This window comes from Chrysochloris asiatica, unplaced genomic scaffold (genome assembly GCF_000296735.1).
Source record: "Chrysochloris asiatica unplaced genomic scaffold, ChrAsi1.0 scaffold00026, whole genome shotgun sequence".
NCBI lineage: Eukaryota > Metazoa > Chordata > Mammalia > Afrosoricida > Chrysochloridae > Chrysochloris > Chrysochloris asiatica.
In genome coordinates this window covers 17,247,244-17,265,787 of record NW_006408544.1, presented here as the reverse complement: position 1 = coordinate 17,265,787, position 18,544 = coordinate 17,247,244, and the positions used below count along the sequence as shown (strand labels likewise).

Sequence of the window (18,544 nt, the reverse complement as noted above, 5' to 3'; positions counted from 1 at the left end):
CTAGTCCTCAAGCTGACATCTCTGCTCTTCAATACTTTAAAAAGTTCCTGTGCAGCAGATTTGCCCAGTGCAATACGTCGTCTGATCTCTTGACTGCTACATTGGTTACATTAGAACTCACCAAATTGTAGACTTTAAATAGACCTGTAGTTTATTTTATGTAAATTATACCTCAATAGTTATTTATAAAAATCAAAAAAGGTAAGGTAGATGACCCTTGGAGGTCCAACACTTAGACTTTTGACTGACTATCAATAACATCAATTGAAGCCAGAAGACAATGAAATAATATCTCCTGTGTGCTGACAAAAGTTAACTATCCCTTACATTTCTATACGCAATGAGATTGTCTTTCAATACGAAGGACTGAATATATTGGTAGTGGTTGTTGTTAAGTGCTGTCGAGTTGGTTCTGACTGAGCAACCTTCTGTAGGGTTTCTGAGGAATGATTGCTGGGTTTGAACTGCCAACTTTATGGTTCAAACCTACCTAGCAATTTAGTGCTTATCCTACAGGGCCATACTAGGACTCTAACATATTGGTAGCTAAAGGAAAAATGAAACTTAATCTCCATAAACCCTTGGTAAGGGAAACTCTGAAGGATGTAATTTAAATGGAAGAAAATGATCCTAGAGTTGTAAAAAAGATGAGCCTAGAGAGATAAGAAAAGGAATGGCAAGGTAAAGATAAAACTGAAATAAGAGCAACAACATTTAGTTTGTCAATGAGAAAAATGCAGTCTAGAACTAAAATAATGAACAATAGCTAGGATATAACTTTGGAGAGGATTTTTAGTATTTAAGCTGTTAAAATTTATGATATGAGAAGATAATAAAGATACTGACTCCTTTTTGCTTTTTTTTAGGTTAAGCTGTTGTTAGGTGTCGTTGAGTCGTTTCTAATTCACAGTGACTCTGTGTACAACAGAATGAAACACTGTCTGGTCCAGCTACATCCTCACAATTGTTCCTATGTTTAAGCCTATTGTTGAAGCCACTGTGTCAGTCTATCTAGTTAAGTGGAGGGTCTTCCTTTTTTGTGACCCCTCTCAAGCATAATGTCCTTTTGCCAGGAACTGGTCCTTCCTGATAACATGCCTAAAGCATATTAGATGCAGTCTCAATCATCCTCAATTCTAAGGACCATTCCAGCTGTGCTTTGAGGACAGATTTGTTTGTTCATGGTATATTCAATATTCTTTGCCATCATCATAATTCAAGTTCATCAATTCTTTAAGTTGGCATATTAAAGTAGCTAGGATATTCAGTAAAAGAACTATAGTATGTATAACGTGCACATCAATAGAGGAAGAATAGGTGAAAAAAGAAAAAACCCTCCATCCAAAGAATAGTTTGGAATAGTGATGTGTGGTGTGACTGATGAAACAGAAGTGTTGATCAAAATTTATCTAACACATACCAAAAAAGTTAAATGTACTGTGCTTTTCGGTTTAAAGGCAATTATCAATTTTCTATTTTAAAATGGTTTTCTGTATACCTATAACTACTGTTTAGGCATGGAATCCATAAAAGTATAATAAGAAAACACCAACCATTTTTGTGCCATTTCTTCTGGCATTACACTTCTCTGTCTCCTGGATCTAGGATGTTCAACACACGGATCTTGGGTCATGCTCCGTTCCTGCTCTTCTTTCTTCTGGCTCTTCACTTATGAGATGATTCATTTAAAACCTGGAAGGGTGACAAAACTGACCAGTCCCCACACTAGGGTTCTATATACTTTATTCTTATGGTCCCAACAACCCAAGGTTGCCATGTACCTTGTTTTCATTTTTAGTATTAGTAAGGTAAGGTATCCAATCAATTTGGTGGGACACAAACACCTCGTATTTGCATAGTCTTACCCAGTCATTTTTAGAGTCCTGGTGTGGCGCTGTGGGTTAATGTGCCAGACTGCAAAACCATTTGAACTGCAAGGTCAGCAGCACAAGCTCACCAGCTGCTCCTTGGAAAGCCTATACAGAGTCTCTATGGGTCAGAACCGACTTGGCGGCACTTCACAACAACAACAACAACAACCCAATCATATGGAGTCTTGGTGTGACGCTGCAGGATAATGCATTACATGATAATACACTGACTGCAAGGTCTTTTTGAACCGCAAGGTCGGTGGTTCAAACTCACCAGCCACTCATTGGAAACCCTGTTACAGGGTCACTATGAGTTGGACCTGACTAAGTGCCACTTAAAAACAACAACTCAGTCATTTGGTAGGTTCACAAAGACTATGGCTAGAAGATCCATATTAAGTAAATCAATGTACTGCAAAGGGTCAAGGACGGTCTTTAGGCATAGGGAACAAGATTAGTAAAAGCATGGAGAATCAATAGCACATTATAGTATTTGGAGTTTGCTAACTATCTGAGTTTCTGACCAAAATATTGGTGAGCTAGGTGAAATGGTTGGAGGAGAGCCTAAATAGACTAATGTAGTACCCATGTTAAGAGGTGGTACATTACCTTATTGGTGCCATTAAAGGTTTTTAAGTAGGGGAATCATTGGTAGCAATATGAAGAGTGAAAGATAAGATAAAAAGACTGGAAACAGGGCGAAGTAGTAGGAGGCTTTTGCCTCTTGAACAGGCTTTCCTAACCTAAGTTAAATTTCTGAAATTTGCATCATCTCTCTCTCAGTAAAAAGCACCACCAGCACCATTTGCTAGTTACTCAGGATAACCACCTTGGAGTTATCCTTGATTTATATCTTTCTCTTACACTCCACATTCAAACCATTAGCAAATCCTATAGACTTTACTTTCAAATATTATATGTTCCAAATTTAATTGTCATATAGTTCTAGTTTTTCTCTTTTTGTCTTACTGACATTTCTCAGGTGCACTCTCTCCCCACTCCATCTTTTCTCTGTTTAGCAGCCAATATTGCACTTTTGGAGTCCTAGTGTGGCACTGTAGGATAAGCACTGGACTACTAACCATAAGGTCGGTTATTCAAACCTATCAGCCTCTCCTCAGAAACCCTATATAGGGTCTCTTTGAGCTGGAACCCAACTTGATGACAATTAACAACATTGTGCTATTAAAATATGTTGTATCTTACTGTTTTCTGCTCATAGCCTCAAGTGGCATCTCAAACTTAGAATATATTCTAAGTCCTTACCAAGTCCCATTAATTCTTCAGTGTCATCATCATCATCCACAACCTCATCATTCATCACCTTCATCTCTTTCTCAAACTCTTGCCACATTTATCTCTTAAAATAATGAGACACAATATACATACGAAAGCTAGACAGTGAATAAGGAAAACTGTAGAAGAATTGATGCTTTTGAGTTAGGGTGTTGGAGGAGAATATTGAAAGTGCCATGGGCTGCCAAAAGAACCAATAGATCCGTTTTGAAGAAGTGAAGCCATAGTGCTCCTTGGAGGAAAAGATGGCCAAACTTCGTCTCTCATACTTTGGACATATTGTCAGGAGGGACCATCGTTGGACTGGTTATCATGTTTGGTAAGGTGGAGGGTCAGAGAAAAAGAGGAAGACCCCCAATGAGATGGATTGGCCAAGTGGCAGCATCGATGGACTCAAGCGTGGCAACAGTTGTGAGGTTGGCCCAGGATTGGGCAGTGTTTTGTTCTGCTGTGCATAAGGTTGCTATAGGTTGGTACTAACTCAATGGCACCTAACAACAACAACAAAAACAATATGCTTCAGTCTTTGCAATTACTATTGTGTCTGGAATGCTCTTTCCCTAAAGAGACTTAAATATGGCTTTCCTTTACTTCATTTAGGTTGCTGCTTAAGTGTTACTTATTCATAGTGGCCTTCATTATCTATTCTATTTTAATAACACCCTGCTCTCTTCACTCTGTAGGCGCTCTGGTGGTGCGGTAAAATAAGCACTGTACGCTAACTGCAAAGTCGGCAGTTCAAACTCAACATTGCCATGGGAGAAAGATAAAGCTTTTTGCTCCAGTAAAGATTTATAGCCCTGTAAACTACCAGCTGTTCCATGGGAGAAAGATGAGGCTTTCTGCTCCCGTAAAGATTTACAGCCTCAGAAACCCTATACAGGGTCACTATGAGTTGGTTCTGACTCCATGGCACATAACTACCACCACCAACAAACTTTATACTGGGTTTCTCTGAGTCAGAATCGACTTGGTGGCAGTGGGTTTGAAGTGATTTTTTGTTTTGTTTTGTTTTTTCGTTTCTTCATTACTCTGGAACTCTAGGAGTCCTGGTGGAGCTATACGATAAGCATTGGTCTCCTAACCACAAGGTCGGCAGTTCAAACCTACCAGCCGCTCCTCGGAAATCCTATACAGTGTCACTATGAGTCAGAACTGACTTGATGGCACTTGACAAAAACAAATACAACAATGTAAGTTACATTAGGGCAGAGGCTTCTGTAATCATATTTGTGACAGAGGGAGATAGGAGGATATCAATGAAGAAGGATAGGGATATAAATAGCATGGAAGTGTGTTTCTTAACTTTCTTTTATGTTTTATCTCCTTGACATTCTAACAATATAATTGAGAATATTTTGTGTTTCTATGCATATGACAAGTAGTTTTGTTGTTACATAATAATCTTGCATTATTTTTTAAGTATATTCTATTAATCTCTTTGGTGAAACTTAAAAATAGTTCTGAAAAATTAAATGCTTATCCAAAATATAGATTATAATCAAGACTTGCAGAAATGATCTCAGAAATTTATAAAAATGAGGTGTTAATCCCCCATATTTGGGAATTCCTTATCTTTGGTAAGTGTGACTTATGTTAAGTCTGAATATGGTAAAAGTAAGTAAAATTTGGAATGGACTGAAGTCATTGTTTGACCATATCTGGGATAGGACCAAGTACTTTCAGTTATAAGATCTGTTGGGAACTCCATGTTCTTAAAAAAGAAGAGATTATTTCTTTTTTTATTGAAAGTGGTAATAGAAAATGTCTATGCTATACTACTAAATGAAAAACTCTATGGTCTCAAATTAGTTTAAAAAATGAAATTCTGGGCTCTAAGATTATGGTGATCATCTCCTTTTCATCATTCTGGGTTTCATGTGGTTTTTTACAGTTAGCATATATTTTTTTTATAATCAGAAAATTAGCTAATTTTCATAAAATCATTTCACATACACAAGGGACATTCAGACAGTTTGTGGGAACATTCCATTATCTGTTAATTCCATTTTTCCATGAACTTTCTGAAGCCTCTCCCTGTAATTATATTCCTCTTTAGCCCTTGGTTTAAAGTGGTTTTGAAACTTTTAGCAGAATTGACTTAATAAAACACAAAACAAAACATTTTGCCTAGTAAATAATAGGTAAGTAATAGAAGTTAGTTCTAAATGATAGGCAGTGTTGCTATAGTGTAGTGATGGTGCTTATGATATTTTTCTGTTACCCTTTACTTGTTACTTCAAAGCTCAAGACCTTCTAATACTACATCTAAGACAATTTCTGTGTTATAATCATCGCTGAGTGTTGTAGTTATGGTATCTCTGCTTTCATGTAGCATTTCAAAATTTATTAAGACAGTATAATAGAACAAATTTTACTTATTTAAAAGTATTTAATAGACCCTTCCCCAAAGCACCTCTGATTCCTTCAATCCTGCTTTACAAAGGCAGGGATCTTGGTCTCTTGTTTACTTGTAGTTTCTAGGAGTCTCATATCTTGCACATAGAAGGTGTTCAGTGAGTATTTATTAATATATTTCTTTCTTCTTCTAAATATATAGACATTAAAGTAGAAATCTTTTTTCATTGTCACTGTTGTTAAATATTGTGCTAATAGGAAAAACAGGAAGAAAGTGAGCTTCGTTCTCTGCCACCTCCTTCCCCTGCCCACTTGGCTGCTTTAAGTGTTGCAGTTATTGAATTAGCAAAAGAACAAGGGTTAACGGATGATGACTTCCAAGTTCGACAGGAAATTGTGGAGGAAATGTCAAAGGTTATAACAGCAAGTTTACCAGGTACAAATACATTTCATATTTAATTATTAAGACACAAAACTCTTCTTTATTCTTTTGAACTGAGGGCAAGATTTTTAATGTTTCTCTCTTTTCTCCATTTTCATAGTAGACTAATTTAATTGTTTTATGGACTATATGAAAATTTTGGAGTGAATTATGCCAGAAATGGAAGTTGAAATTTTTGGCGTAGCATATTTTTGGTAATAAGTAAATGTCATTATGGAATAAACTTATAGTGGTCAAATGTTTTGTTTTTTTCAGTATCGTTGATTTCTAAATGAACTCTTTAGTTATATTGAGTATTAGTGTTCCTACTAATCACTAAATAAAATTTATATTGCTTGATATCAGGAAAAGGTAATTTTCTTGGAATAGTGCTTATGGAGGTAAAATATTTGTCTTTATAAAAAAACGTATTTCTTGGTACAAGGAGGATTGAGTCCAGATTTATTTTAGACATTTATGTAAAGACTATTTGTTTAGCACTCATAATTTATATTATCTTAAATAGAGAATTTAGATATTTGATGTATTAGTTACCTGTAAATCTGTTTTGAGAATTATAAAAGAAGAATATAAATTAGAATTTAAGAAATGGAAAAAAATATTCTGTAATAATGTATAATACTGTTACTTATGAGTAGAAGTAAATATTTTGCAATTTGAATGATTCAAATGACTTTTCAGTTGTGAGCTTGAAAAATGTAGACTATATATATATATAGTCCGAGTGGGAACTTACAATTTCTAGAACACTGAACCACTTACTTTGATCCCATTCATAATTTTTCAACTTGAACTCATATAAGATCCTTTTAAACTTTGTCTTGCTATGTTTTTGAAATAATACACTTTATAGTCTGAGAATGATGTCATTAGTGTGTTATTGTTAAGTGCCGTCAAGTTGGTTCCAACCCATAGCAGCCCTTTATAGGGTTTCTAAGGAGCAACTGGTGAACTTGAACTGCCGACCTCGCAGTTCAAATGGCTGCTTTGCAGTCTGGCTCATTAACCCACAGCACCACTCCGGACTCCAGTGTGTTATTAGTTTCGTTCATTTTGATCCATAAAGTCTTAACAGACACAGAGTTTTGAGTTTTAGATTTGCAGTATCAAGTGTTGAATGTCTGCTTTCGTCTGTATTCATAATGGTATTTCTTAGGTTTAAAAGTTAATGTAGTTTGCAATTATAGCTACTGCTTGGTGGTTAGTACATTTTTTACAGTTATACATTGAATACTAAACATAGTCTTAGTCATCATTAAATGAAGAACTACTATAATTTTGTACAAGCACAGACTTGTGAATAACATTTCTCCCTTCCCTATTCCTGTACTGTACATCTGAGAAATATTTTTATTATTTTATAGATCTGTGAAGGGCCATCATTCTACAATCATTATACTAGAAATGGAAGACATAGAATCAAAGTATATGTAATTTTCCTACCACTGTTTTTTTTAAAAGTTCAATTTTTGTATGCTATTTTATGCTTTGATATTTTTTCTTTCTTCCAGAATGTTCACTTAGGTTATATGGCTCTTCACTGACTAAGTTTGCTCTGAAAAGTAGTGATGTTAATATAGATATAAAATTTCCTCCCAAGGTAAGCGTTTAGAAAAAACCTTTTTGTGTATTCATTATTTAGCTTGTTTTATTGATACCGTTTTAGAGACTGGATACCTATCTGCTGCCATCGTCAAGTTGATTCTGACTCAATTGTGACCCTATAGGAAAGTTTAGAACTGCTCCATAGAATCCCTGAAATTGTAAATCTTTGCAGGATCTGACAGCTTCATCTTTCTCCAGTAGAGTGGTTGGTAGGTTTGAAAGCTGACCTTGCATTTAACAGCCCAGCGCTTAACCCACTGTACTACCAGGGCTCTTTATAGGAGTTTTGTTGTTGTTAAGTGCCGTTGGTTTAGTTCTGACTCAGTGTGACCCTGTATAGCATTTCTGAGGAGCAGCCGATGGGTTTGAACCACCAACCTTACAGTTAGCAGTCAATGCCACACCAGGATTCCTCTTATATAATTGTTGTTAAGTGCCATTGAGTTGGTTCCAACTCCTAGCGACCCTTTATAGGGTTTTTGAGGCCTTAAATCATTGCAGGAGCAGAAAGCCTTATCTTTTTCCTATGGAGCAGCTGTCAGGCTTGAACCATGGACCTTGTGGTTCACAGTCCAGTGCTTATCGTATGAGCTACCACACCTCCATCTTATAGAATTGTTTTGTTAAGTGCCTTTCAAGTTGGTTAGATCATAAAACTGTAGTTTGTAAAATGTGCTTTTGGAAAATATTGTTGAAAGAGCCCTGGTAGTGCAAATGAGTTCCGGGTTGGCAGTTTGAACCTAGCCAGAGACTTAGTGAGACCAAGGTCTGGCAAACTGTTTCCCTAAAGATTAGCCACGAAACCCTATGGTTTCTATTGTATTGTGTGGGGTCTCTAAGAATCAGAATCAGTGGGCAGGGAAGAAGAAATAAGGGACAGAAGAATTTAAAAAAAGGAATCAAAAGAAGGAAAAGGGAAAAGTGTTTATATTTGAAAATACTGAACAGTTATTGCTATGGGAAGCAGTATAGAAAATGAAAAGAACTTTGGAATCAGACACATTAGGATTCAAATCTTAGCTTCTAATGGCTAGTTACTTGAGCTTTCTTGAGCTTCAGGTTCTTTATTACTGAAACAGGGATAATGATTTTTATATTAAATAAGATAAGTATAAATGTATCAGGTATATTAATTAATATAGTGTCTGCCATTTGATAGGTACTTTTAGTAATTAGAGCTAGTATCATTACCCTATGGCACTTAACAAGTGATTTAATCCTCCCCAAGACCCTAGGCGTCCTGGTTGTAACACTGTAGGGTAAGGACTGAACTGCTAGCCACAAAGTCGGTGGTTCAAAGCCACAATCCGCTCCTCAGAAACCCTATACAGGGACACTATGAGTTGGAACCAACTTGACAACACTTAACATCATTAGAAACCAGAGTCCTTGTATGGCTCTGTAGGGTAAGGACTGGACTGCTAATTGCAAGGTCAGAAGTTCAAAGCCATCACCATTCCTCAGAAACCCTATATAGGATCGTTGTCATGAGTCCAAACTGACTTGCTGGTACTTAACAACACCAGTGAAAATCATTAGTAATGGGATAAACATGAGGCTTTCTGCTTCTATAAAGATTTACAGTCTCAGAAACCCTGTACAGGGCTGTTATGAGTCAGAATCAACTCAGTGGCAATGGGGATCATTAGTAAAAGTGCTACTGCTTATTTTATTAGAAGATGAAACATTGAAAATAATCAGTCAATATTTTATGTGGTTTTGATATTTTGAATATACTTACTCCAAGAGGTTAGATTTAAATGAAAGTTTGATGTTTTCATTTCTGGACTGAATGGCTGTTTAAAATTAATATATGATTATTGTTGTTGTTAAGTGCTATTGAATTGCTTCTGACTCATATCAAACCTGTATAGAGTTTTCAAGGCTGTAAATTTGCTGGAACAGAAAGTCTCACATTTCTTCTTGGGAGCAGCTGGTAGACTCAAACTGTTGACCTTGTGGTTTCCAATCCAGTGCTTACCATATAGAGTCACCAGGCTCCCAGTATGATTGTTGAATACTGTTTAGTAGCAGCACACATTAGTTATTTTTCAAGCTTGTATAAAATTGAATTGTACTCTCAACTTTATGGTCAAATTGCCAGTTTTTGTATCCCTAAAGGTCTTATTTCAACAAGTTTTCCTTAATAATCATTTGGTAACCTACCATAATTTTACATAAATAACATGTTTTATGCATTTTTGCTTATAGTTTTCATAAGTGTGTTATTTTCATAAGTACATTATACTAATATTTTTTACACATTAATGACTTCAATTCCTTCTTCTATCTGATGGATGTAATGTTAAGTCTTCATCTTAGTGCCTGCTGACATCTGATTAGGTCCCCAGGAGCAAGATCATCATCAGCCTACCCTTGAGTTTCTAAAGCAGTCCTTCTTCTCCTGTCTGAATTCCTTCTCTGCTCCGCAAGTCACTTTCTCTAATGTAGGAAGATAATGTTTTTCTGCCTTGGAAACAACCCTCATTAGGCATCCCCAGTCCAGGAGCTGCATGTGTATGGTCTGTGCATGCAGGACTGAAGAGGCCACTAAGGTGGGAGAGGCCAGCGAGCCACATTCCACTCTGCTTTCTGTCTGGCTGCCATGCTTAGGTTATTTGAATATCCCGCCTGGTGGACACTGTGGGGAGTTTGTAACCCTCTCTAGGATAAAGCGGGTCCAACTGGCTTCTTGGGTCCTTGCAAAGGTGGGGCAATGTGCGTTAGCATCTGTACTATACTGCCACCCAACTTTATATGGATTTGATACTCACTGTAGGACCTAGCATGTGTGGGCAATGGCCCACTTGAGCACATGCTCAGGCTGCGGCACCCTTCCTCATGACCCTCCACTTACCTTTATCACACTATACCTGGGCTACAGGAACTTTACCATTCTCACTAAGGTCTTGAACTGCCCCAGAGCAAATACACAGTTTCCATTTTTAAAATTTTTATTATGGAGGACTACTAAACTTGATCCATAACTTGACGATGGCCTACACCTTTTTTATACAACTATGATCAATAGAACTATTGAATAATGATGGTAGTTGTTAAGTGCCATGAGTTGGTTCTGACTCATAGAGACCCTGTAGAGGGTTTCTGAGAAGTGGCTGTAAGTTTGAACTGCCGACTTTGCAGTTCAAACCAACTTTGTGGTCCAGTGCTTATTGTATAGCAGCACACCAGGACTCCAAATGCTATCAAATCAGTTCTGATTCATAACAGCCCTGTACAGGGTTTTCAAGGAGTTGCTGGTGAGTCTCCAAGGAGGAGATGGTAGATTTGAACCAACAACATTGTGGTTAGCAGTCCAGTGCTACAGCGCCACACCAGAGCTCCTGAATAATGATTGTTGTTGTTGTTAAGTGTCATGGAGTCAGTTCTGACCCATAGCGACCTTTTACAGGGTTTTCGATGAACAGCTGGTGAGCTTGAACTGCCAACTTTGCAGTTCAAACCAACTCTGCACTCCAGCGCATGAACCCACAGTTCCACACCAGGAGTCTGAATAATGATTATTGCGACCAAAATGCACTTATGGAAATCTTATGAGACATGTACGATAAATTCATGAGTGCTCTATGTTGTTGTTTTTAAGTGATCCTGTATAGGGTTCCAGAGAAGTGGCTGGTGGGTTGAACCACCAACCTTGCAATTAGCGGTTCACTACTCATCTTATGGAGTCCTGTTGTGGCACTCTTGTTCTTGGGAGTAGAATCTTAACAAATGATGTAGCAATATTATTCTAGCAATAATCCTCTAATTAATGAACTATTAGAGCGAGAAAAGGTTTTGAAATTTCACCACAAACCAAGTGAGAAATAAATTGTCATATTTCCCCACAAAGAATGTGCCTACCTAAATAATTTGCATACTCACATAGCAGGCAGAAATGATAAAATATCAAAAAGTTGTCCTGGTATGGCACTATGAGATAAACTGGTGCTGCTGTTGTTGTTACGTGCTGTTGAGTTGGTTCTGACTCATAGTGACCCTGTATAGGGTTTTTGAGGAGCGTCTGGTGAATTTGAATTGCCAACCTTGGCAGTTCAAACTTACCTTACTGTCAATTGCTTATTCCACTGTGACACACCAGTACTCAAACAGCAAGAGTGGTGGTGGTGGTGTTATGTGCTGTGGAGTTGGTTCCGACTCACAGCGACGCTGCACGGGTTTTCGAGGCTATAAATCTTTATAGGAGCAGAAAGCCTCATCTTTCTTCCACGGTACAACAAGAGTAGTTAACATAAAAAGAAAAATACTCCATGAGTATTTTCTATTTTCAGTACTTAAAAGTATAGGGTATGGATTCATATAAAAATTATTCTTTAATGAAATTCAACTTTCTTTAAAGTTCTACTATTTGGACTTTGAAATTTAATTAAATCTGTTGATTTAATTTAAAACTTTTTAGATGAATCATCCAGATCTCCTGATACAAGTGCTTGGGATTTTAAAAAAAAATGGTGAGTGTTTTTGTTTCTCTTAAGTTTGACAGTTGGTATGCAGAACTGTTGGTATGCAGAAGATTATGTAAAGATACTTGCATTGTGTTGTTGTTATGGCTAACCAAGTTAAAATGAAAACTCCTAGCATGTTGGAGTTTTTATATTATATAAGGATGGATACATAAACTATTTGTTTATGAGGTGCACTAGAAAACAGATGGTATATAATCAAAATCATTGCTCGTGTTTTGTATGTGCCTTGTCTATTTGGGTTCCTTTTGAGGCAGAAAGTATATTAATATAGGTAAAAATACTTTCCAAATTAAAAATATTTACAACTGTTTACAAGCTAGGCCCCACGTCATGTAATACTGTCTTCCCTTTTTTTATAGTGTAGAAATAAATATATGAGGTGACTTCAAAAAATTCTTGGAAAAGTTAAGTTTAAAGATAATGGGATTTTCCCAGTAGTGTCTTCAAGCTCCTGGTTTCTAATTTGCCAGTTCAACGTTTTTTTACATGTAAAATTTAGAGACATTGATTATGTTCATCATGTTGTGTAGCCATCACCATTATCCATTTCCACATTACTTCATCACCATTAACAGAAACTCAGTGCCCTCTAAGCAATGAGTGCCCCGTTTCTTTTCCCTCCTATGCCTGGTAACTACTTAGTAAACTTTGACTTCTATATAGTTGCTTATTCATATAAATGAGATCATATATTTATCCTTTTGTGACTGACTTCTTTCTCTCAGCATGTTTTCAGGTTTATTCAACCATGTTGTAGTATGTATAAATTCTTTTCTCTTATGCCTGAGTAATATTTCATTGTATGTTTATAACACATTCTTTAACTATTCATCTCTTGATGAATATTTAGTTAATTTCTAGCTTTTAGCTATTGTGAATAGAGTACTGCAGTGAACATTAGTGTTGAAGTATCCACATTCCTGCTTTCAGTTCTTTGGAGCATCAATTTAAGGGTGGGATTGTTGAGTTTTATGACAGTTATGTGTTTTGGTTGGCTGGTTATGTGCTGTGGAGTAGGTTCCAACTCATTGCAACCCTGTACAGGGTTTCCAAGGCTGTAAATCTTTACAGGAGCAGAAAGCCTCATCTTTCTCCTGCGGAATAGCTGGTAGTTTTGAAGTGCTGACCTTGTGGTTCGCAGCCTGATTTGTAACCACTACACTACCAGTTTTCCGTTTAGGAACTAACAAACTGTTTTCTACAATGACTGTGTCATTTTTGCATTCTTACCAGCAGTGGATTAATGGTAATTTTGCCACATTTTTCTCAATACTTGTTGTCGTTTTTTTTAGTCATAGCTATCATAGTGAGGTTTTTTGTTTGCTTGTTTTGGTTTTTATTTACTAGATGCTTCTGCTGTAAGGAAGTCTACTTTTCTTGTTAAAAAGTAAATGATTACGAGGCAAGGCTGTGGAGCCAGATTTTCTGGGCTCAAATTCTAGCTCTCTTGTTTATTGGCTGTGTTCCCTTGGACAAATTATTTAAGTGTTTATGCTTCAGTTTGTTTGTTTTTTTTATTTGTAAAATGGCAGAAATTTAGTACCTAGGTTGTGAGGATGAAATGAGGTAAAGCCATAGCTCAGAAAAGTGTCTGGCATATAGTAATCCCTCCTTAAAATTTTGCTGCTACTGCTGCTGCTATTATTAATATCATTTCAACTTAGTTTTTATAGATCAGTGGTGGTGGTAGTGTGCTGTGGAGTCGGTTCTGACTCATAGGGACCCTTTATAGGGTTTCCGAGGCTGTAAATCTTTATGGGAGCAGAAAGCTTCATCTTTCTCCCGTGGAATGGCTGGTAGTTTAGAAATGCTGACCTTGAGGTTAGCAGCCCGACTCATAACCACTACACCACCAGAGCTCCTTTATGGATCAGTAGTAACTAGCAATGAACCTTGTTTTTAATTTTAATTATTTTTTTCTTTAACTGATAGTGATGTTTCAATACATAAGTTATTTACAACTGTGCAGTTGTAAATAAATTATAAATTAAATTATACAGGGAACAGCAAAAATACATTGTGAATGTGTGTAGAACTGTACAGCCTTTAAAGGATATACTTTTTATATGATTATTGGCTCTTGTAGTATTTCTAGTTAAGGAGCTCTGGTAGCATAGTGGTTACGAATCCAGTTGCTAACCTCAAGGTTGGAAGTTTGGAACTACCAGCCGTTCTGCGGGAGAAAGATGAGGCTTTCTGCTCCCTTAAAGATGTACAGAAACCCTGTGCAGGGTCACTATGAGTTGGAACTGACTGCATGGTATTTAACAACAACAACAAAGTATTTCAGGTTATATTCTCAGAAAGAAAAATAAAACGTCCAAGACTAAAGGAAAAAATATATAGACCACATGGATTGGACTCCATTAAAATTAGAATTGAAAGAGTCCTGGCTCTGTCTCCATATCAGTTTCATTTTTTTGGCCATTTTCCTGGGAAATTAGTTTTTAAGGAATGAACTTGGTTCAGTTTATTCTGTAAAGGGATTTTAATATGTTTTTTTTTTCTTAATAAAATAAAAACCAAAACCAAACCAGTTGTTGGCAACAAGATTGTGAATCATGGTGAGCTCATGTATTTGCAGAGTAGAACTGCACACCATAGGGTTTTCAGAAGCAGATCCTTGTCTCTCTAAGGTGCCTTTTTGTGAGTACAGATTGCGGACCTTTCAGTTATTAGTTGAATGCTTAACAAGTTGCTATGTGTCATTAAATGAATTTCAACGCAGTATGATTCTGTGTGACAAACTAGAACTTCCCCATAGGATTTTCTAGGCTTTGATCTAGATTGTAGATGTTTCTCCCGTGGAACAGCTGGGTACATTAGAACTACCAACGTTTCTTTGTAGGTCTTTTTCCCATGGAACAGCTGGGTACAGTAGAACCACCAACCTTTCTGTTTGCCCAGCACTTAACTGTTGTATCACTAGGGCACTTTTCTTCCTACATACTTATTTCTAAATTCATAAAAAACAAGTATATTATAGACAAGTGGTAGACTTTTTATCTTTTCAGGCTTATCAGACAATATCAGCCTAGCTTAAATAATTGTAAAATGTCTTCTTCCACTAACATACATGAGCAGATCATCATAAGCCAGGTGTGACATAGGCTTATAAAACTCAGTCTGATTATAAAATTAACTACTCTTTTAATTATGCTCTCATTGTACCCTTTTAATATTTCCATTCTAGTAATTACAGGATTTGTTTATATATTTGTATTCAAACCTACTCATTGAGCACTGTTTTTTCTTAATCATTGTCATATCTTCTCTTTGTACTCTTCTTGTCACTGTCATGTCTCTTGTGAATAACACACTGTCTGGCTTATAGGTCTTTAGCATGTGTTTTTGAAAACTTTATCATTCCAACTAAGAACATGTCTTTTGAACTTTAAATGAAATAATGTGAAATCCATCATGGGCCTATCTTGAAAGGCTTCTGGGTAGAGGTGTGCTTCTCCCTATTCTTTAGAAGTTTGGTTTGATAATTAAAAAAATAAACTAGGTTCTCATTCCTTGACCGGTGAAAATAGCCTTCTAAAGTCAGTTGTTTCTTCTCTTTACTATTGTCTATGCAGGTTTAACAACTTTTACTAAATTGTATACTTGGAAATATTCAAACTTTTAGGAATACTAAGACCATCTTAAGGTGATTAGGATTTTTAGACAGTATTTTGGACTTTGCCAATGGTTTGTGATATGTTAACAAATGACACCAAAACAGGTAAGAGATTCCAGTGGGTAAATGCTCAAAAACAGAAGAATGGATTATCCCACAGAAACAATAAGAATGATTTTAGAAGGAAGCTATTATTGTTTACTGTAAACATTTGAGAGATCTTGACAGTAGCTTACTTGTGTTTATTTTTTGTTTTTCCCTTATTAGTATCATATGTAGATGTGGAATCTGATTTTCATGCTAAAGTTCCTGTTGTGGTGTGCAAAGATCGGAAAAGGTTGGTAGCAATTAAAAGAAAAAAAATATTTTAAAACAACAACAATAAACCAAATATGTAGTGAACATGTCTAAATTAAAAAAAAAATTAATTTCAGATTTCTCTTTGAATCAGTATAACTAGGTAATTTCTATTAGTGAAAAATAGTAAGATTATGGATAGCATGTAAACCAGTAATAGAAACTAGACAGGTGAAACTAAAACACTATAGGCCAAAAATTTCTCATTTTTCTCTTTTTATTCACTTGCCCAGAAGTATTGAGCATTTACTACTACATGTTTTAGGTGCTGGGCTCTAGGGATGCAAGCATGATAAATAACTAGTCCTTCTTCCCAAGGAACTCATTGTCCATTAAAATTCCCTTCCCCTGCCCTAAAAACAAACAAACCAAAAAACCCCATTGCTATTGAGTCAGTTCTGGCTCATAGTGACCCTATATTATTGAGACTCTAAATCTTTATAGGAGCAGATAACCTCAGTTTTCTCCTGAGGAATGGTTGGCTGGTAGGTTTGAACCACCAACTTTGTGGTTACTAGCCCAACTCCTAGCCCACAGCCACCAGTAAGGATCCTTATTAGATTCTAGTTCACTGAAATGAAATAAGTAATTGAGATTGAATTTGCCTTTCTTCTCATATATCTATATGATGGAGAGGGCCATTGTGCTTCTGAAAAAGGAAATTCATCCTAGTTTAGCTCAATGTGAAAGATGTGGAAGCAATGTAGAGGTGATGATAGGCAATGTTCTTTTCTTTTATTAACTTACTGTGTTTCTTTTTGGAAAGGTATCTAGTTCAGTTTCCCTATTTTCTCAATTAGAAAATTGGGACCTGGAGAGGTTAAGTGATTTGTTCAAACTCATATAATTTATGGGAAAACCAGAAGGAATGCAGATACTGTGACTTCTGTTTTTCCTATTATGTAGTGTCACATTGCCTCAGTATAGTAATAACGAATAGTATGTATTTCTCCCTGCTCTTCTACAATATCTCCAGTACAATTTGGCCACCTAAGTTAAAATAGCTCCTGTTTCCACTTAAATCTTTTAAGAGGTTAGTGTTCTTTCCTATGAATAAAATTTTGGTGAATCTTAATGTTGCTTTTGAAATTAACTTTTCATGTTTTTTTTTAGTTTATGTGTAACTCTAGTGTTGAAAGTTTAGTTTAGCTCTAAATTTATTAAAATGTTTTTACTATCACTTTTTAGGTCTTAAAATAATGGTGACTGGAAATGATAGTCACAGCATTTGAAGTATTCTACTTTTTAAGGTATTGATATAGTAAAATTTGTTTCTCATCCACAGTGGTTTACTTTGTAGAGTGAGTGCGGGAAATGACATGGCATGCCTCACTACTGATTTACTTGCTGCTCTTGGCAAAAGGGAACCTGTCTTTATTCCCTTGGTGTTAGCTTTTCGCTACTGGGCAAAGGTAAGTGGAGCAGAATTTGAAAATAACTAAATTTCGAGATAATTTGTGCTTTTCCTTGCACTGATATATAACATAAATCATAATATGTGTGACAAAATAGTTTCATGCGCCAGATAGTGATATGGGTAGGTTTGTTTTACGGACATAAAAGTGAAATTTCACATAACTTGATATATTTTAGAACTCTTAATTGTTGTATTTCATTTATTCTCCTTTTATGTTTTGGAGAAATTTTCTTTTTTTAATATCTGAACATTTGAGGCTCAAATTTTGACTCATATTTAAAATTAAAGTTTTTTTTGTTGGTACTTGTTTTTCAAAGTAATCTGTTTATGTTATTATTGTTGTTGCTGTGTCCCTTGGTTCCAACTCATAGCAATCCATCCTGTATTGTAGTGTTTCCGAGGTATGGCTGGTGGGTTTCAACTGTGAACCTTGTGGTTAGTAGTCCAGTGCCTATCCTACAGTACCATATCAGGAATTGTTTATATATGATAATATTCAAAATGCATTGCTCTTTCTTTATATTTTACTGATTAGGCTTTCCTCAACAGTTTCTTGCTTAGTATAATTTATTTGCTTACAGGATTCCTTGCCGTTGTAGTCTGTTAACATTTACATTGCATTGTATCTTCTAGATGGTCAATATAACTTACTTCATTCTTTTGTTCACTGAATATTATCTACTGAGGAGACTCACTCAAGGTTAGCAACATGAGCCAATCCATATAGTGAGCCTTCAATGAGATAGGTTGACATAGTAGTTAAAACAATGGATTTAGATATACCAACAATTATGAAGATGGTAGGGAACTGTTAAGCATAAGGTCTCCGTGAGTTGGATCTGACTCGTCTGCAACTAAACAACAACATACTGAGCATGTTTCTGGTGTATGAAGTTAATAACTTGAGAATTGTTATTCAAACTTGATTTGTTAAAGTAGTACTCTTATTTTATGGTGTAATTTGCTTTTCCATTCTTCAGGATTGTGCTGTACTTCTTGATCCAAGACCATTTTAGTTGTATTTGTGTATGTGATAGTTTGCATAGCAAATTAGGTTCCTCATTAACAATTTTTTTCATATTGTTCCAT

General features: G+C 36.0%; 1 protein-coding gene across 4 annotated transcripts in view; it reads left to right on the top strand.

Annotated features, from left to right (window-relative positions):
• Positions 1–18,544, top strand: part of ZCCHC11 (zinc finger, CCHC domain containing 11) — a 217,543-nt gene that overhangs the window by 97,898 nt on the left and 101,101 nt on the right. For all 4 annotated transcript variants that reach the window (XM_006839775.1, XM_006839774.1, XM_006839773.1 and 1 more), the window contains 5 exons: positions 5,784–5,961; positions 7,479–7,567; positions 11,993–12,044; positions 15,949–16,018; positions 17,324–17,450. In XM_006839775.1, the coding sequence (XP_006839838.1) occupies positions 5,784–5,961; positions 7,479–7,567; positions 11,993–12,044; positions 15,949–16,018; positions 17,324–17,450 (516 nt within the window). The remainder of the gene's footprint in view (positions 1–5,783; positions 5,962–7,478; positions 7,568–11,992; positions 12,045–15,948; positions 16,019–17,323; positions 17,451–18,544) is intronic.